A 17135-nucleotide genomic window follows, 5' to 3' on the forward strand; every position below is an offset into this window, starting at 1 on the left:
TCTTTGTTTCATCTTGGTTCGTATGCCTGATGTGTTACTAGTATCCAACTTGTGAAAATTTACCATCTAACTATTGGTCAATCCTCAGTCTGAAAGAAAGCTGTCTTCATTTACCGTCTGTAAAAATGTGTAGGAGTAAGGTTTATCATGTTGTCAATCTCTTTGTCTTCATCATAACATTGACCACTGTGAACAAAACCTGGGATACACAAGCGACGGCAGGAAAGGGATGTCCAATTGCTCATAATCTTGCTTTTTTTTCCTCTGGGAAGTGTTCCGGGACTCAGGAAATGTGATAGCTTGTGTTCCAAATGTTCTTGTATCTTGAAAAGATGATGGTATGTTCTATTTCATTGTTTTTGTCAACAGCAGTTTTGAAGAAAGTGAAACAGCTACATTTAACTACACATACAGAAGCTTTATTTTTTCTATTTTTTCTGTGGACATTCAGATGGAGTTTTCTCTTCATCAAACTTGGTCGGCGGGGAATATCACCTACACTTTAATGACATCACATTATTGAAAATCATATATACATGTATCTCCTTTAAATTGTAAAATCATATATATCATGAACTTAACTATTATTTCTAATCTGTGACACATCCTGCATGCGGTGTCAGAAATGGATGTTGTATAATGGGTTTGTTTACAAAAATAAAGGTGAGCGTGGTGTCCGTGTTTGTCGTCAACAAATACATTGTGAACACAATAACTTGAGTAAATATCAACAAAGTTAACTTTGTATGATGCCATATATTGACAAGATCTCTGACAGGTTCAAAATGAGAATTACTCGACAGTAACTTACAGAGTTATTGCCCTTTGAAATACAAAAATGTAATATTATTATTGGACTTTGTGAACACAATAACTGCAGTAAATATCAAATAAGTTTGATGAAACTTCGTAAGCAGATATATATTGACAAGATCTCGCACAAGCTCGAAAATAGGAATTATTTAATTGTAACTTACAGATTAATTGCTCTTTGTAATAATATTATGAACAATTTTTTTGGTTCACCTGGGCCGAAGGGTAAATTTTTAGAAATGCTACTAGTCCTGAACAATTAAATGGATTTTGATGAAATTTGGTCTGGAGAATTTTTTGGCAGTGTTGTATGTTGTATAAATGAAGGATGTGACACCTTTAGGGTGGGAGAAAAGGGGCCCAATAGGAGTATTATAGAAAAAATAAACAAAACTTTAAAATACTTTTTCTCTTTCAAGAATGACAGGATTTAGTCAACCTGTAGTTTGATCCATTGTTGGGCAGTAGGAATATCCAGTTGAGTGTCGCTGGACCTCTTGTTCCAATAATATTGTGTGGGTGATAGATCATAAACCATTAAACTTTGATATTTTGATACTGTATACCTTAATAACTCAATGAAAAAGTGCCATGCTCCATCATTGGATCGTTGTGAAATTGACCTCAACGTCAAACGTCAAGTAAGTGCAAATATTTTCCTGGCCATAAATTCTTAACCAATGAAATCAACTTGATTAAACTTGCAATATACATTGTTTAACTGAAACCAATGTACATTGCTTTACCATAAGGTCACTCTGACCTAACTTTCAAGGTCAAAGGTCAAAGTTGACATTTTCTTTTAGCAATTTCTGGCAATAACATTTAAACTGTTAAAGATATTCTAATGAATGCTGTATACTTTTATCAACCCATTTAACTAAAGGTCAAAGGTCAATTGAATGGAAAACAAAAATTACATGATTTATGGACTTCACTGGTTGTGGCAGTATAAGGTATGTTTCAGTATATACTACAGGAGACATGGTTGTATATCATTAATGTAAGTTTTATTTTGTTGTCTCTCCAATCCATGACAGTCGGTATACTGATCCTATTAGTTACATCATACCAACCATAATGGTTAAAGGCATCAACTCAATATCAAATTATTACAGTATTTACAAACATTTCCATGACCAAGACTATTACATATATAGTCAGTAAAAACATATGTTTTTCTTAATGAATACATCTATGATCAAGAATATCTAACAAGTTAAAAAGTTTAGTAAAAAGTGAGAAACGTCTTGTGCACATATCTTACTGCATGATTTTTTCAGAACATTTTCAGTTTATACATAAAAACAGATAACAAACTTCAGTGCAGAAGGCCGGGACATCAACGACTTTATCTGGATTTCAGTATCAAGATCATTAAAAAGTATCAAACTTTGAAATCCACATAAAGATTATTAACAAGTATCATACAAGGATTTCAGTATAAAGTGAATGCATTAGTATCATGCAAAGGATTTCATGATCAGCATTAAGATAATAAAATAGTGTCAAACTTTGAGATCCATATAAAGATCATTAACAAGTATCATACAAGGATTTCATTATAAGATGATTAATTAGTATCCAATTTGAACATTCAACTGCCATTGGGGTACCAAGAGGGCAGACACTGATATGTAACGGTGACATTGGGGTACCATGAGGGCAGACACCATGATATGTAACAGTGGCATTGGGGTGCCAAGAGGGCAGACACTGATATGTAACAGTGACATTGGGGTACCAAGAGGGCAGATACAATGACATGTAACAGTGACATTGGGGTGCCAAGAGGGCAGATACAATGACATGTAACAGTGACATTGGGGTACCAAGAGGGCAGACACTGATATGTAACAGTGACATTGGGGTACCATGAGGGCAGACACAATGACATGTAACAGTGACATTGGGGTACCAAGAGGGCAGACACTGATATGTAACAGTGACATTGGGGTACCAAGAGGGCAGATACAATGACATGTAACAGTGACATTGGGGTACCAAGAGGGCAGATACAATGATATGTAACAGTGACATTGGGGTACCAAGGGGGCAGACACTATGATATGTAACAGTGACATTGGGGTGCTAAGAGGGCAGATATAATGACATGTAACAGTGACATTGGGGTACCAAGAGGGCAGACACTGATATGTAACAGTGACATTGGGTACCATGAGGGCAGATACAATGATATGTAACAGTGACATTGGGGTACCAAGGGGGCAGACACTATGATATGTAACAGTGACATTGGGGTGCTAAGAGGGCAGATATAATGACATGTAACAGTGACATTGGGGTACCAAGAGGGCAGACACTGACATGTAACAGTGACATTGGGGTACCTAGAGGGCAGACACTTGATATGTAACAGTGACATTGGGGTGCCAATTCAAGAGGGCAGATACAATGACATGTAACAGTGACATTGGGGTGCCAAGAGGGCAGATACAATGACATGTAACAGTGACATTGGGGTACCAAGAGGGCAGACACTGATATGTAACAGTGACATTGGGGTACCATGAGGGCAGACACAATGACATGTAACAGTGACATTGGGGTACCAAGAGGGCAGACACTGATATGTAACAGTGACATTGGGGTACCAAGAGGGCAGATACAATGATATGTAACAGTGACATTGGGGTACCATGAGGGCAGACACACTGATATGTAACAGTGACATTGGGGTACCAAGGGGGCAGACACTATGATATGTAACAGTGACATTGGGGTGCCAAGAGGGAAGATACAATGACATGTAACAGTGACATTGGGGTACCAAGAGGGCAGACACTGATATGTAACAGTGACATTGGGGTACCATGAGGGCAGACACAATGACATGTAACAATGACATTGAGGCATGTTTTTGTAATCAGACACAGAATGAAGTTTGAATGTAATGCTGTCATGGTATATTACGCGGGAATGTAATTTGAACACACATGGAATGTTATCATGGTCTATGACCCAGGAATGTTATAGTTTGAACACTCATGATGGAATGTTGCCATGATGTATCAGCTATCCATCTGTCAACATTTCTTTTTATCGCTACTGGTCCTGAACTCCTCAGGTGAAATTTTGTCTAAATCATTAAATCAAATGTTGTATAATTGGAGGTGTGGCTCCTCTGGGGCCACGGGCAAGTCCTAATGGGAAAATCGCTACTCGTCCTAAATGACAGATTGGTTGAAAATGTAAATTGTTTATGGACTCCTGACAACAGACAAAAGGCGATTAGAAAAGATCACATGAGACTCCATCTCAGGTGACCTAAATTTAAAAAAAAAATAATAAAAATAAAAAAAAATATCAGCACTTGTTTCGAGTTGTAATAGTATGTACCCGTATGATTCCGATCAACTTCATTATTGTTCTAGGGGATAGTGGTTAGCAAATGATAGAAAATAATCGAAAATTAGTCAAAAAACAAAATAAAACCGATCATCGATGGCAATTTTTAAAAGGCAATAAATTGGATATTTCTGGGACTGTTTGTAAATCTTTGGCTTTGCATGTATTTGTAATGTTACCGAACCAAGAAGTAGTTGATCTGATATTTTACCAATATATTCATTGGTTGTTTACAAGAGATTAAGGAGGTTTAAATATACATTCCATGTATCAACAACCATTAAATGCTTTGTGAGGAGTGTATCAAAAATACTGATAACACTAAGATGTGTAATAAATATACTTTAGATAAACATAAATTCTGTGCTAAATTCAGAAAATTGATTATAGTTGATAATTGATTGATTTTGAGTTACGATTATCAATGCTAAAAGTGAAACCTGATTCCCATCACTACAATGGGAGTTAACCCAAGGCAAACACACGGCCACCCTTGATTGTGAAGCAGTACAAAAAGTTTCTTAAAACATATTTAGTGTTTTTGTGCATATATTGAATTTAAAATGAACAGTTGGCAATAGCTGGACAACTATTGCTGCATTATGGCATAAACTAGCTCACTCAGCCCCTTATAAGGGATGCTTTGAACCCCCGAGTTAATTCAAAGCATTCCAGGCTGGAGGGTATCTGATGTTGTCTGATTGACTGCTGTCGTTACTGTCGAAGTTGTCCTGGTAGTAGACTACTTTTCCTCCAGCCAACCAAGCCCCCCACCAGGCCAGCGACTCCTTCAGTATGACAGAGTGGTCAACACCAGCCAGCAGTCCTAGCACAATGTCCTCCCCTGACTCCACCAACACAGATATGTCTTTCTGAAGAATGAATTTAGACTTCATCCAAAATGTCTCTGCCCCTTCCTTTATCACACAAATGAAGATGACATTTCTATATTGCTCCCTATACAACTGTATTGCATTTTGAAGGAAATTTTCCACATTAGTATCTTTAAATCCTTCCGCAGGATGTGGTAAGTAAATACCTACTAAGGTCGAGTTTTTACCACCATGTCCATGTCTTATTTTATCCAGTTCTTTTCGTACTTTAGATGTGATCCATTTTTTAGGATAGAATCTGGAACGAACCTCATCAACTTGACTTTCGAAATACTTATAACTTTTGTAGCTGCCTTCAAAGTTCACATCCATATTTAACAGTGTTGGATCAAAGCCATATGTTGTCTCCTTCTGAGTTCTCTTTTGAAAACAGTCACAATATTGAAGAATAAATTCGTTTTGCGGAACAATGTTGAACACTGGAGTGAGTATATTATTAGAAGGAAGAGTAATTTCCGTGCTGTAGCGGATCCGCAGAGTCAACAGAAAAGCGTACTGAAACATTTGGTCTCCAAGGTTACCGCTGTACTTGAGGCAGAAGAAGTGCGGGCGAGGACGGTAAAAAAGGGTACCCTGAAGGTTGAACACAGTACAATCCGACACGTTATCCCGAAACTGTAGGGTGAGCAACATGAACAGGAACAGTAGGAGGTAGCCAATCATCTGGTACACACCTGGTCAAATACAAAAACATCATTACAAACCTTACAGGATGAATTCTACATTTGAAGTGCATCTAGGGCTTTTTCTGAGGGCTTTTTGGGGCCGTTAATGGGCCCCATTCCCAATTAAAATTATTTCATATCTTAGCCAAATTCCCAAATTTTGGAGTTTACTCTTGAAAAAGTCTTTCCTAAATTTCTGCCCAAAATGAGACAAAAAGGCCCCTTACCAAACCAGTGAGAAAAAGCCCTGGCATCGAAACTGTCTTTAAATTTCTGTCCCGAGATACAAGCTGTCAAAAATGGCTATTTTAATGTGCTTTTCTTTAGCCAATCAGCCCAAGGGCTGTTCCATAACTACAAATTAAATAGATTCGAATCTGTGACATCAGATGTAAAAGCCACTTTTTACACCTTATCATAATCCTGACTGAATACACATCATACTTACCTCTCACACGGAAACAGTTTCTACAGATACGTAGCCTCATTGTGTTCACCAGAGAGGATTAATTATCTAAGAATTCCAAGACTCTGAAAGAAAAATAAATGCATATTTTAGAACAACTTTGAATAATTAAAAAAAATTATTACAAGTCTAACAAATCTACATCAAAAATTAAACTTAATTTATTTTACAACAACTGTGAAACAAGTTATACAAACTTATATTAAGCACCCTTGTTGGCCCAAATCGAAGTGTGCGAGAGGTCTTATTGTGGGAGGAAAACGGAGTACCCAGAGAAAACCCAAGTTAAAGTCTTTCTCAGGTTTGAATGACTAGTAAGAGTAGGGATGAGGGGCCCATAGACTTTCGCACTTCTATGACCAGGTATTTAACAAAGCGTAGCTGGATCGACAGTCCATCTACAGTCAACTCGGCAACTCACTAGGGTTAGACTTCTTTGGAAATGAAGCCAATATGCTTGTACTCTAGCTATCACTACAAGCTGTACTTCAACTTGTCGACAATTAGGTATAAAAAAAAATACCTGTATTTCCACTAACCCTACCGACCCTGTATTTTTTTGTCTACACTGGAGGTTGTTTTTACCATTTTCAAGGAAGGACTATTAAAGTTAAGATTGCCTGTCTATATAACCTTAGTAAAAACTATTAAAAAAATTAAAAACATTTCCCTACCTATCTACTTACTGTAAACGTACATATTTTAGCGGTAATTTTATTTTAGCGCTTTTCGCGCTGGAAGCCTTGCGCTAAATTATGATTGCGCTAATTACTTTTTGTACATTCCATTTCTATAGAAAGTTCTGTGGATGCGCTAATTCATCATTGCGCTAACTGGCTGAAATCTGCAAATGCGCTAAAATTTGATTGCGCTAAAATAAGTACGTTTACAGTACCTGATTTTTTTTCTGGGATGTTAACAGAAACATACGTGTTATGTTTTAGCCTTATTACCACCTTGTACATGCTTACCACCTCAGTCTACACACACTATACTGGTTATTTGTGAGCTGTTATCGAAACATCACTAGCAGTAATTTTATTGGTTGTTTTTTTTTTATATATTTAGATAACTCCAAGGACTAAGTCTGTGATAAACACTTCAGTTTTTAGAAACTGGACAAGTGAGTTTTAGCTGAATGTACATGTGAAAGATGCTTTCAAAAATGAAAAATACATAAAAAAAATGCATTTCTCAAATTCTTAATACCCTGCTATTTGCAGAGGTGTAACTAAAAAATGACACACAAATATCAGATATTGATTTCCAGTAAGATGCTAATTGACTTTAAATTTGTTAGTTATGTACGTAAAAATCATGAGTGTTTCGAATAAAATCTATATCGCATTTGCATTTAAAGGTTTTCAACAGTAAAACCATTTTAACAAAATGGAATACTGTCGAGTGCTAGTTTGATTGTTATGGATTTGACAAAGTTTTGAATTGGTCCCAATGCAGGTTCAAAGTTTGGACAAATGTATTTAGCTGTCAGCCAAGTGAAAAAAAATGATAATGTAGATATTTTGGAGGTGGAGGAACGATCTCGCGACACAGAGTTGGAGGGCTAGTAGTGATTAACTTAACCATTCGGCCACCGTTTTCCTGAGGGTTTTTTGGTGCTGATAATTATATAATGGACCTATTCCCAATTGAAATTATTTCATAATTACTAGTAAGCCAATTAAACATAATCTTGACATCCCTGTCTGCTATTATAACAATTATAAAAACAATCTATAGCTGGATTATGTATATAATTTTGCAACTCTCTAAATAATTTGAAAATTACTCTATGGCTTCATCCATGGATCCAAATAATCATGTAGAAAATTCAATTCCATATTTTATCCATACCATCAATATTTTGGTAAAAAGAAATTCTTTTCTATCTTAAATTGAAGGAAATAAAGATGATTACAACCGTATTTCTTTCAACAAATTTGAAATAGGCATTAGATGCCATGACTTGAGGTGCTGACATTAGTAAAGGGTAACCCCAAATCTGTCTGTACAATGATCTAAATAAATAAATAAACAAGAGGCCCAGAGGGCCTGTATCGCTCACCTGGTTTCATGAGATATGAAACAAGAATGATGCTCAAGTATATTTGTTGCTGGTATTGCTATGTCAATATATATCATAAGCATTTTATATGGGTACATGTACATTGGTTTTATTTTGATACTACAAACGCCAAAAAGTGCATTAATCCATGAAATTGACTTTTGGCGCGAACCTTTATGGATGCTACCACACAAATGTGAGTGATATTCATTGCTTAGTTTCAGAGAAGAACTTGTTTAGACCAATTGACCCCTTTTGACCCTGCCCTCGGCCCCATTGGGGGTCAGCTCCTTCCTTTATGCAATTTTGAATCCCTACCCCAATATGATGCTACCAGTGAAACCATTGCTAAGTTTCAGAGAATAAGTTGTTTAAATCAATTTAGCCAAATTGACCCCTTTTGGCCCCACCCCTCAGCTCCCTGGCGGCCCGGGTCAACCCCAACATTTTTACAAATTTGAATCCCCACCCCATAACCATGCTACCATACAAATGTGAGTAATATCCATTGCTTAGTTTCAGAGAAGAAGTTGTTTAAACAAATTTACCAATTTTGGCCCCGCCCCTCAGGCCCCTGGGGGGTCAGCCCCACCATTTGTACAATTTTGAATCCCCACCCCATAGGGATGCTATCAGTAAAATATGAGCGATATCCATTGCTTAGTTTCAGAGGAGAAGTCGTTTATACCAATATAGTCGGATTGACCACACTCTGCCCGCCCAACAGGCCCCAGGGGGGGGGGGGGGATTTTGAATCCCCACCCCATAATACCAGGCAAATATGAGCGATAGCCATTGCTTGGTTTCAGAGAAGAAGTTGTTTATATGAATATAGCCGGATTGACCACATTCGGCCCCGCCCCTCAAGCCCCTGGGGGGTCAGCCCCATCATTTGTACAATTTTGAATCCCCACTCCATAGTGATGCTACCAGGCAAATATGAGCGATAGCCATTACTTGGTTTCAGAGAAGTCGTTTATATCAATAGCGCCAAATTGCCCCCTTTTGGCCCCGCCCCAGAGGCCCCCAGGAGGTCAGCCCCATCATTTGTACAATTTTGAGTCCCCTACCCATAGGGATGGTTCTGACCAAATTTGTTCAAATTCCGATCAGCGGTTATGAAGAAGTCAAATAAGTCAATTGTTGACGGACGGACGGACGCCACGGTATGGAATAAGCTCACCTTGGTCCTTTGGACCAGTGAGCTAATAAATAACCTTTATTTATCATGGTGTACACGGTAAACAACCAACATAAGCTATGCAGAGCTTTTATTAAACAAATAACAAATATTGTTTTGAATGTTGGAGGAAAACACACGGGGGAAAACCAACTTGCCATCGGTGAGGAAACAACGAACCCAACAGACATCATCCCTTGCCGCCAGCACGGCTCGAACCCACGTTCTAGGGGAGAGTGGTCTGAAGCTCACGCATGACTGCACAGATGACTGTCAAACCATTAGTGATCATGGCTACCGAGGCACCCAACCAACCCTCAGGGTTGAACTGTTCTTGCAATTAGAGTTGGTTTTGTAATTTAAGTCTATATCACCATTAGAAGTAGGTCTAATCATATATCACCAGAATTCTATTCTAAATCTTGTACAAGAGAAAGTTATGTAATATACATACGATATTTATGTAAAGAAGTGATAGGAGTCCTGATGTACATGTTCTGTATACCAGTCGTTACATTATTGAATGGTCATGCAGGGTTTTTCCTGAGGGTTGGTTGGGTATTTTATTTAACATCCTATTAACAGCCAGGGCCATTTAGGACATGTCAGGTTTTGGAGGTGGAGGAAAGCCACCGTCCTACGGTCAGTACCATGCAACTGTCCCATATGGGTTTTGATCTCGCGATACAGAGTTGGAGGGCTAGTGATTATAAAGTGTCGGGACACCTTAACCATTCGACCACCATTTTCCAGAAGGTTTTTTGGGTCTGATAATTATAAAATGGACCTATTCCCAATTGAAGTTATTTCATAATTAAGCCAAATTCCCAAAATTTGCAGTTTTATTTAATACTCCTGAAAAAATCTTTCCAAATTCACCAATTGTATTCCCAAAATGAGACAAAAAGGCCCTGACCAGTTATAAAAATCCCTAATGGGCCTCAAACAAATTTTCGCCACACATTATTCTTATTTATTGCACATGCACATAAATATTTAAAAACTTTTGTTTATCAGGTTAATTATTGTTGAAGATCTCCAAATCACAGAGTCTTGGCATTCGACTAATTCCAATTAAAGCCTGCAGGCACACAGTCCATGTACATACATGTCTCCTGAGGGGCTGGGAATTTGTGGCAAGTACATACCTGTGATCCTCTCACAAGTCAATATTTGATTATTGTTATAGCAGTATCACAAGGGTTATAGGTATATAAGAGCCAATCAAAGTCAGAACATTTGCATGATAGTTTCCTAAAATATGCATGAGCAAGGTAATACGATAAGAAAAAGGCACTATTCCCAGCCTACCTCGAATGACTGGTGGTCTGACCAGACCGACAGATATTTTGGAGAGAATAGTTTGACTTTGGCTACAACTCTCTATTCAAAATCTGTCAGAGTCCTACATGTATGACAGTGGACACTTATAGTGTATCTATAGGTATAGCCATATATATGTATTACTGTCATTCTAACCAAGTGGGTCGTTAATTAGGCAGTTAGATTACCGGGCCTAGAAAAAAGACTAATTTTATCCAATGTAATGCTGTTAGCTAGAACAAACTTCAACTGTCCAATTAAAATCTCTCAAGATGGCCACCTCTCATTTTATTTTCTGACAATTCACAAAATTCAACATGCACAACTATGATCACCAAGAGGAACACACATATATAAATTTGAAATTTGAGGAAGATCTATCTCGTAGAAATGGATACAACAAGGACTGTTTACTATAATTAAGCAGACATACAGATGGAATGACAATTATAATTAACAGACCTTGGACGAATGGCAATTTTAACATAAATCTGAAAAATCTTATCCTAAAAGGAATGAAAAACAACATAAAATGTTTCAAAAAAGTTTTTATGTCAAGCTAGTCTAGTAAACATTTTTATCTGTATTAAAAAGAAATTGAATAGCTTTTGTTTGACAGACAGAAATCTGAAGATAAACAGTTCTGATAGTATAGGCCTATGGCCACAGGGACACGTGTACATAGGCCCTATGCTAGATTTATCTGGACAATGGCTTGGGAATGTTGTGGGTATTGTTGGGTTATGTGGTAGCTTTTAGTTGTAAATAGTGCTTTGCACTAGGAGGAATTTCCCTTTAATTTAGTTGGTAGATTGTCAGACCAGTAAGCCGAGGTCACGGGTTCAATCCCCAGTGGAGGCACACTCCTATTACGTTTGGTGCTGTTGACCACTCCAAGTGCAAATGCAAGCTGTAAGAAAATGAGAGGTTTTGTTGGGGATAGTACCTGGGTTGATGTGTGTTTAGGAGTGAAAACATTTGAAAATTGGGTAGCTAGTATAGGTAGTATGGCAGCTTTTACTTGTAAATAGTACACAGTCAAATTTTCACCTTCGAGCGTCATGGCTAGGCTGAATTTCCATTAAGCTCAGTTGGCAGAGTGGTAGACTAGTAAGCATAGCATCACAGGTTGAATCCACAATGGAGGCATACAACACGGTTTTCCTGTTCTGTATCTGTTTCCGTTGTTATATCCCAATTCTGGTATACTGAATGATAGGGGAGGTGCTTATTGGCTTATTTTGTTGAGTGCTGTTTTAAACTCAACTGATTTAGCTCTGAATGTATGTTTGTCCAGTTGGTTCCATTCTATGCTGCTTCATACAAAGTATGAGTTTTTAAATTGTTCTTTTTTTTTTTTCTTTGTGGGGTTAATTCAGAGGCATTGTGTGTTTTTGGTTTGTTTTACCAATATATTGTTAATGACAAACCCAAACTGAATTGCTTAGCTCTAATTTAGTTTTAGGTTTTGTCAGAAATTTCCCAGGGGGTACAGCCAGAACCAACCCCTCAACAATCTTATACAGTAACACTAGACCACTTGGCCATTTTGTTTACATAACCTGCCTCTCTGGTTTTGTAGTCCTCTTAAATGAAATGTATTGCTCGGCGCTGGATACGCTCTAACTAGTTTGTCTGCGTCCAATTTTTAGTAGGGGTCCCATATAGTAGTACCTTATTCCATCACTTACCATGGTCATGTATGCTGATTTCCTCAGTGCAGCATTTGAGGTTTCTACGTAGGAAGGTCAGGGTCGATTTTTATTTCTAGGTTGTCTCAGCTTACTTGAGTGTGTGGACCCATTTTCGGTCTGATGATATTTGTAGTCCAAGATAGGGGTTGTTTTGTACTTTCTCTAAGATCTGATTTTAAAGTGTGCAGAATTTTGATGTTTTCTTGCTCATGTTCATTATATGAAACATTTCTCAGCATGTAAGTACATTCCCCATATTTTGGCCCATTCATTCCCTATTTTTGGCCTATTCCCCATTTTTTGGCCCTTTCCCCGTTTTTGCCCATCCCCTATTTTTGCCCCATTCTTCTAGATTTTCTAGATATTTCTCTAGGTGCAGGTGGTCTTCGAAGGTTTTGATGGTGTGATATAGTAGATAGTCATCAGTGAAAAGTCAAAATTTTGACGTTACCGCTTGCGGAAGGTTGCTGATGCAGCCGAGGAATATAAGAGGTCTGAACACCGTGCCCTGAGGGACTCCAGAGTCTACTTTCACTTCCTCTGATTTCATCCCTCAACTATTGTCCTCATTGTTCTTTGTGTGAGGAAAAGTTTGTCAGCCACTTGACAATGAGCTTGTTGTTTTTCGATACAGTATTGTTGCAACTTATTTAGAAGTTTGTTATGTGACACTGTATCAAAGGCCTTTGAAAAGTCTAAGATGGGGATGTTGACTTTGTTGCCTTGTTCGTATTCTTGGACAAAGTCATCCAGTGTGGTCAGTAATTGGGTTTTGCACCAGTATCCTGATCTGAAGCCATGGTTTAGCGATGTAAGAATGTTGTTTCTTTCAAGATATCCCAGCATGTGCCTGCATATGATGTGTTCTAGAATTTTACTGCACACTGGTGCTAGTGAAAATGGTCTGTAATTTTTTGGCCAGGTGTTTTCCCCTTTCTTAAAGATGCTTGTGACAATTGAATCTCTTCAACCTTTTGGTAGTTGGGCCATGTTCACTGAAAAAGTGATACTTGGAATACTATTGTGAGACTCTGTGCTAGATGGTAAATTTGCACATACACTCGTCTCCTTAGTATTTTGATTGGGATATTATTATTATCTTCTCCAGATATGTTGTTTGGGCCTACCTTGTTGATCAGAAGCTTCTTTTCTCCCTCAATGTGGATTTTTTGTGGAGGGATCTCATGTTTTGCTGTTTTAGTTGTTCTTGGTGGTGGGCCGGATTCTTTTTTTGTGAAAACTGATTTATAATGATTTATCAGTTTTTGTGCTTTTAGTTTTCTGTCACTGATTAGCTTATTTCCTTATTTTAGTGGTGCAATTCCAAATGAGTCCTGTTTCTTTGGTTTGGCCATTTGTTATTGTTGACAAAGTTCCACTCAACCTGCCTAAGGTGTGGTTTGCAGTCCTTTTGAAAATGCCTATAGTTGTTCCAGTTTTTTTTTTTATTTTTTGGCCTGTTTTGAATAGTGTAGATCTGTTCTGTCGTATTCTCCTGGGTACTGAGTGTTTTGTCTTAGTTGCTCTTGAGTGGATGCAGTCATCCATGTGTTCTTGTAGTTTGGCTTTGAAGGTGTTCCTCAGATCATGTATACTCATGCTTTTATCGTCCATTTCTTTGATGGTGTTTGCCAGCTTATCTAAGACTTGGTTTAGTTTGAGGTAGTAAATATAGCACTTTCTAGCTGGTGTCGGTTGGTAATATAGCCTGGCAATTCCATGTCTGTTATGACAATGTTATGGTCCAATATTCCTGGTACTTATGGATTTTTTTTACGAGGGATGGATTTGTGAAGACGAAGTATATTGTACATGTGTAAATGGTTGGTCATGTAATTGTGTTAGACCTGCATTTAATGGTATTGTGGCAGGTTTTAAATGTAGATAATGATATGTTCGTCTTTCGCGCTAGGGGGAATTTCCCTTTAGCTCAGTCGGTAGAGCGGCGGACCACTAAGCTGAGGGTCGCTGGTTTGATCCCTGGTTTGATCCCTGGGGGAGGCACACTATTTTTTTCCTTTTACAGTATATTGCTGTTGTATTTCTGTCTCTCTAAGTTTTAAAAAAGTAAGGGTCATCATGACTGGTGAAGCACTTTAACCAACACCGACCAGAATAGTATAGCACAGATTAGCCCTGCCCCATGCTAACTGTTGCCAATGGGCGGCACGAATTACCCCCAAAAAAACAAAAAAACCAAAAAGCCAATAATAGAACTTTAAACAATAAATTAATAATATGAAATAATTAAGATATATAAATCATTATAGACTGTTGATTATTTTACACATATAACATCGAGAATGATTTGTTTCTCCCGAACATTTATGAAAGAATATTATAAGTGTTACCTCCCCTGATTCCTATGTGTATAATAAATAATACTGACTAGATTTAATATCTAAGCGTATTGTGAGAAATGTAATAAATTTATCTTCTTTAATATTCATATACATTCCTTAATATGCATATTGATAAATCACAATATCTTTTATCAATTAAGATGTATTTTTGATACAATTCCTGGGTGAAAACCTAATATAGAGTACATACGTATATTGATGGTGTGTACATGAAGATCTAAGGGGAATAACTCTTGGAAATGATCAGAAAATTATACAACGCAACTCTTTTTTTCGTATTCGTAAGTGAATTTAATGTCAGCTATATTTTTTTATGACTAAAATTAAATGTTTTTTGGGTGTCTGGTGGCCTCTTTCGGTCTTAATAACCTCTTGGAAGTTTTTTGGGGTCTGTTTGGGTTTATTGGGGTTTTTTGGGTTTTTTTTTTTTTGGTAAATCGTGCTGCCTGTTGCCAACCCTACTTACTGCCTTACCATGTACAGTAGTAAGAATTCCAAATAAAGATATGTATGCTGTTTTATTTGCTCTGTTATCTTCTGTAGCCAGACTTAGTAGGTTATTCGGATGCACTCCATCCGTGTACAGGCCGAGATATTATAATAGTTCCTGTAATAGTCTCCTGTCTTTTTCGCAAAAGTTACAGTTATAAATGTAGTTCTAACTTTAGTAAACTTGTCCTTCAATACACACTCAATCAAATCAGATTAAATATTTGATGGAGTGTAAACAAAATGTGGATTTAATGAAGTGAAGGTAAATGATGAAAATACCAGACAGAGAGAGGGGACTGTCGAAAGGATAATTATGGAGGCGGAGGCAAAATTTAGAGGCAGATTATGAATATGAGTAAGACGAAAGTGGTCTGTGATTCTGCCCACCATGTTACGTTGCACTATGCACATGACTTTTCAGCTTATATATCAAATTACCTGTTTTCTGGTTCAATTTTTAAAAGTCAAATGATGGGTCCCTGATGAATATAATCCTAAGAGCTCTGATGTTAATAAAGCCTTAAAGCGTATAGGCCTTATAATTCAAATTTCCCGCGTTTCGGAGAATAGCGGGAAATATTTGTCCTATAGGTTCGCGTGTATACGTGTCGGTCGTATAGATCGGGGAGTATGTGCAGTTTGTATTGACCAATGGGATTGGTTCAGAAGTATGGGCCGTGGTAAGGTGGTCTTGTAAGTCATTCTAGCTTTCGGTCAGCAAGGGAACGCACCCTCTAAATTTCAATATATTTAGTTCATTGTAGCATAAGTATTTATATGTGGTGATCTTTATGTCGTATTGGGTTATTGCTAGTATGCGTGGTGATCGTGGTTGTACTCGATGTTTAGAAATCTCAGCAAAAATAAACCTTAAGCATATAGGGCTGGTGCACCTCCTGACTTGTTTCCCTAATAAGGGTTTTTCAGGTTGGGTGGCAGGCTTGGTTTTACAGGGCAATCACGGTCTGAGAGGGGGAGTTGGTTGAGTGTGGGTTCGATGTATATGCATTTGGAATTTATATTTTAAAATTAAATGCCGACTCAGTCGTTCCAAGGCCGAGCAGCTAATCGCATATATTGAGTTTGTTGTTATTATGCATGTATCGAGTAAATATATAGAGGACCAACATTGTCAGCAAATTTGGACTAAGATGTTCAGAGAAAAGGCATCTGTTTGTTCCTATATATATTGTATACATTTTGCCCAGAACACAAATATATAATAACTTACCATTTCCTGTGTTTCTGTGGCGACATGAATGTCCAAACGACAATCAAATATCCTATATTGTGGTCATTCGATACAAAAATACGTCGCCGGTGCGTTTGATTCGCAAATAGATTCTGCAAAGCATCAACGAGACACAGATATTCACTCCATAGCCCGACTCGATTTGCACTCTTCTATGAAGGGAAGTCTGCTAAGAAGATCGCATTCCGTTATATGTAAATCGAGTAAACGGGGAGAATATAACCCAAAAAAAACAAGTTTTTGTGTTTTCTCAAACACTAGAATAATCTATGAGACAAACTTGTGCATGTATGTATGGCGCGGGAAGGATGTCATAATTAAATATTTTTGCCTAGGCAAAAATAAAATATTGTGAAACTAATTACTCGCACACTTAAAACTTGGTCGCCATCTTGGAAGATAAATCTTCCAGCTTCGAGAAGCAGAAGAGCTACAAATATTGAGTGACCGGAAGATATATTCTAGAAGGAGAAGAGTGCAAATCGAGTGGGGCTCTGTGGACATTATTTTATCATCCGACTAAATTAGCTAAAGATTGACTAGTCAAAGGCCCCATTTAT

General features: G+C 37.6%; 1 protein-coding gene across 1 annotated transcript; it reads right to left on the bottom strand.

Annotated features, from left to right (window-relative positions):
• Nucleotides 1-1801: 1801 nt before the first annotated feature.
• LOC117322155 (galactoside 2-alpha-L-fucosyltransferase 1-like) lies at nucleotides 1802-16677 on the bottom strand. Its single transcript, XM_033876924.1, has 3 exons — nucleotides 16555-16677; nucleotides 6189-6271; nucleotides 1802-5749 (listed from the first exon to the last, which is right to left on the bottom strand). The coding sequence occupies exons 2-3, from the start codon at nucleotides 6226-6228 to the stop codon at nucleotides 4839-4841; spliced, it is 951 nt and encodes a 316-aa protein (XP_033732815.1). The 5' UTR covers nucleotides 6229-6271; nucleotides 16555-16677; the 3' UTR covers nucleotides 1802-4838.
• Nucleotides 16678-17135: the final 458 nt, after the last annotated feature.

The sequence above is a fragment of the Pecten maximus genome, chromosome 2 (assembly GCF_902652985.1).
Source record: "Pecten maximus chromosome 2, xPecMax1.1, whole genome shotgun sequence".
NCBI classification, from domain to species: domain Eukaryota; kingdom Metazoa; phylum Mollusca; class Bivalvia; order Pectinida; family Pectinidae; genus Pecten; species Pecten maximus.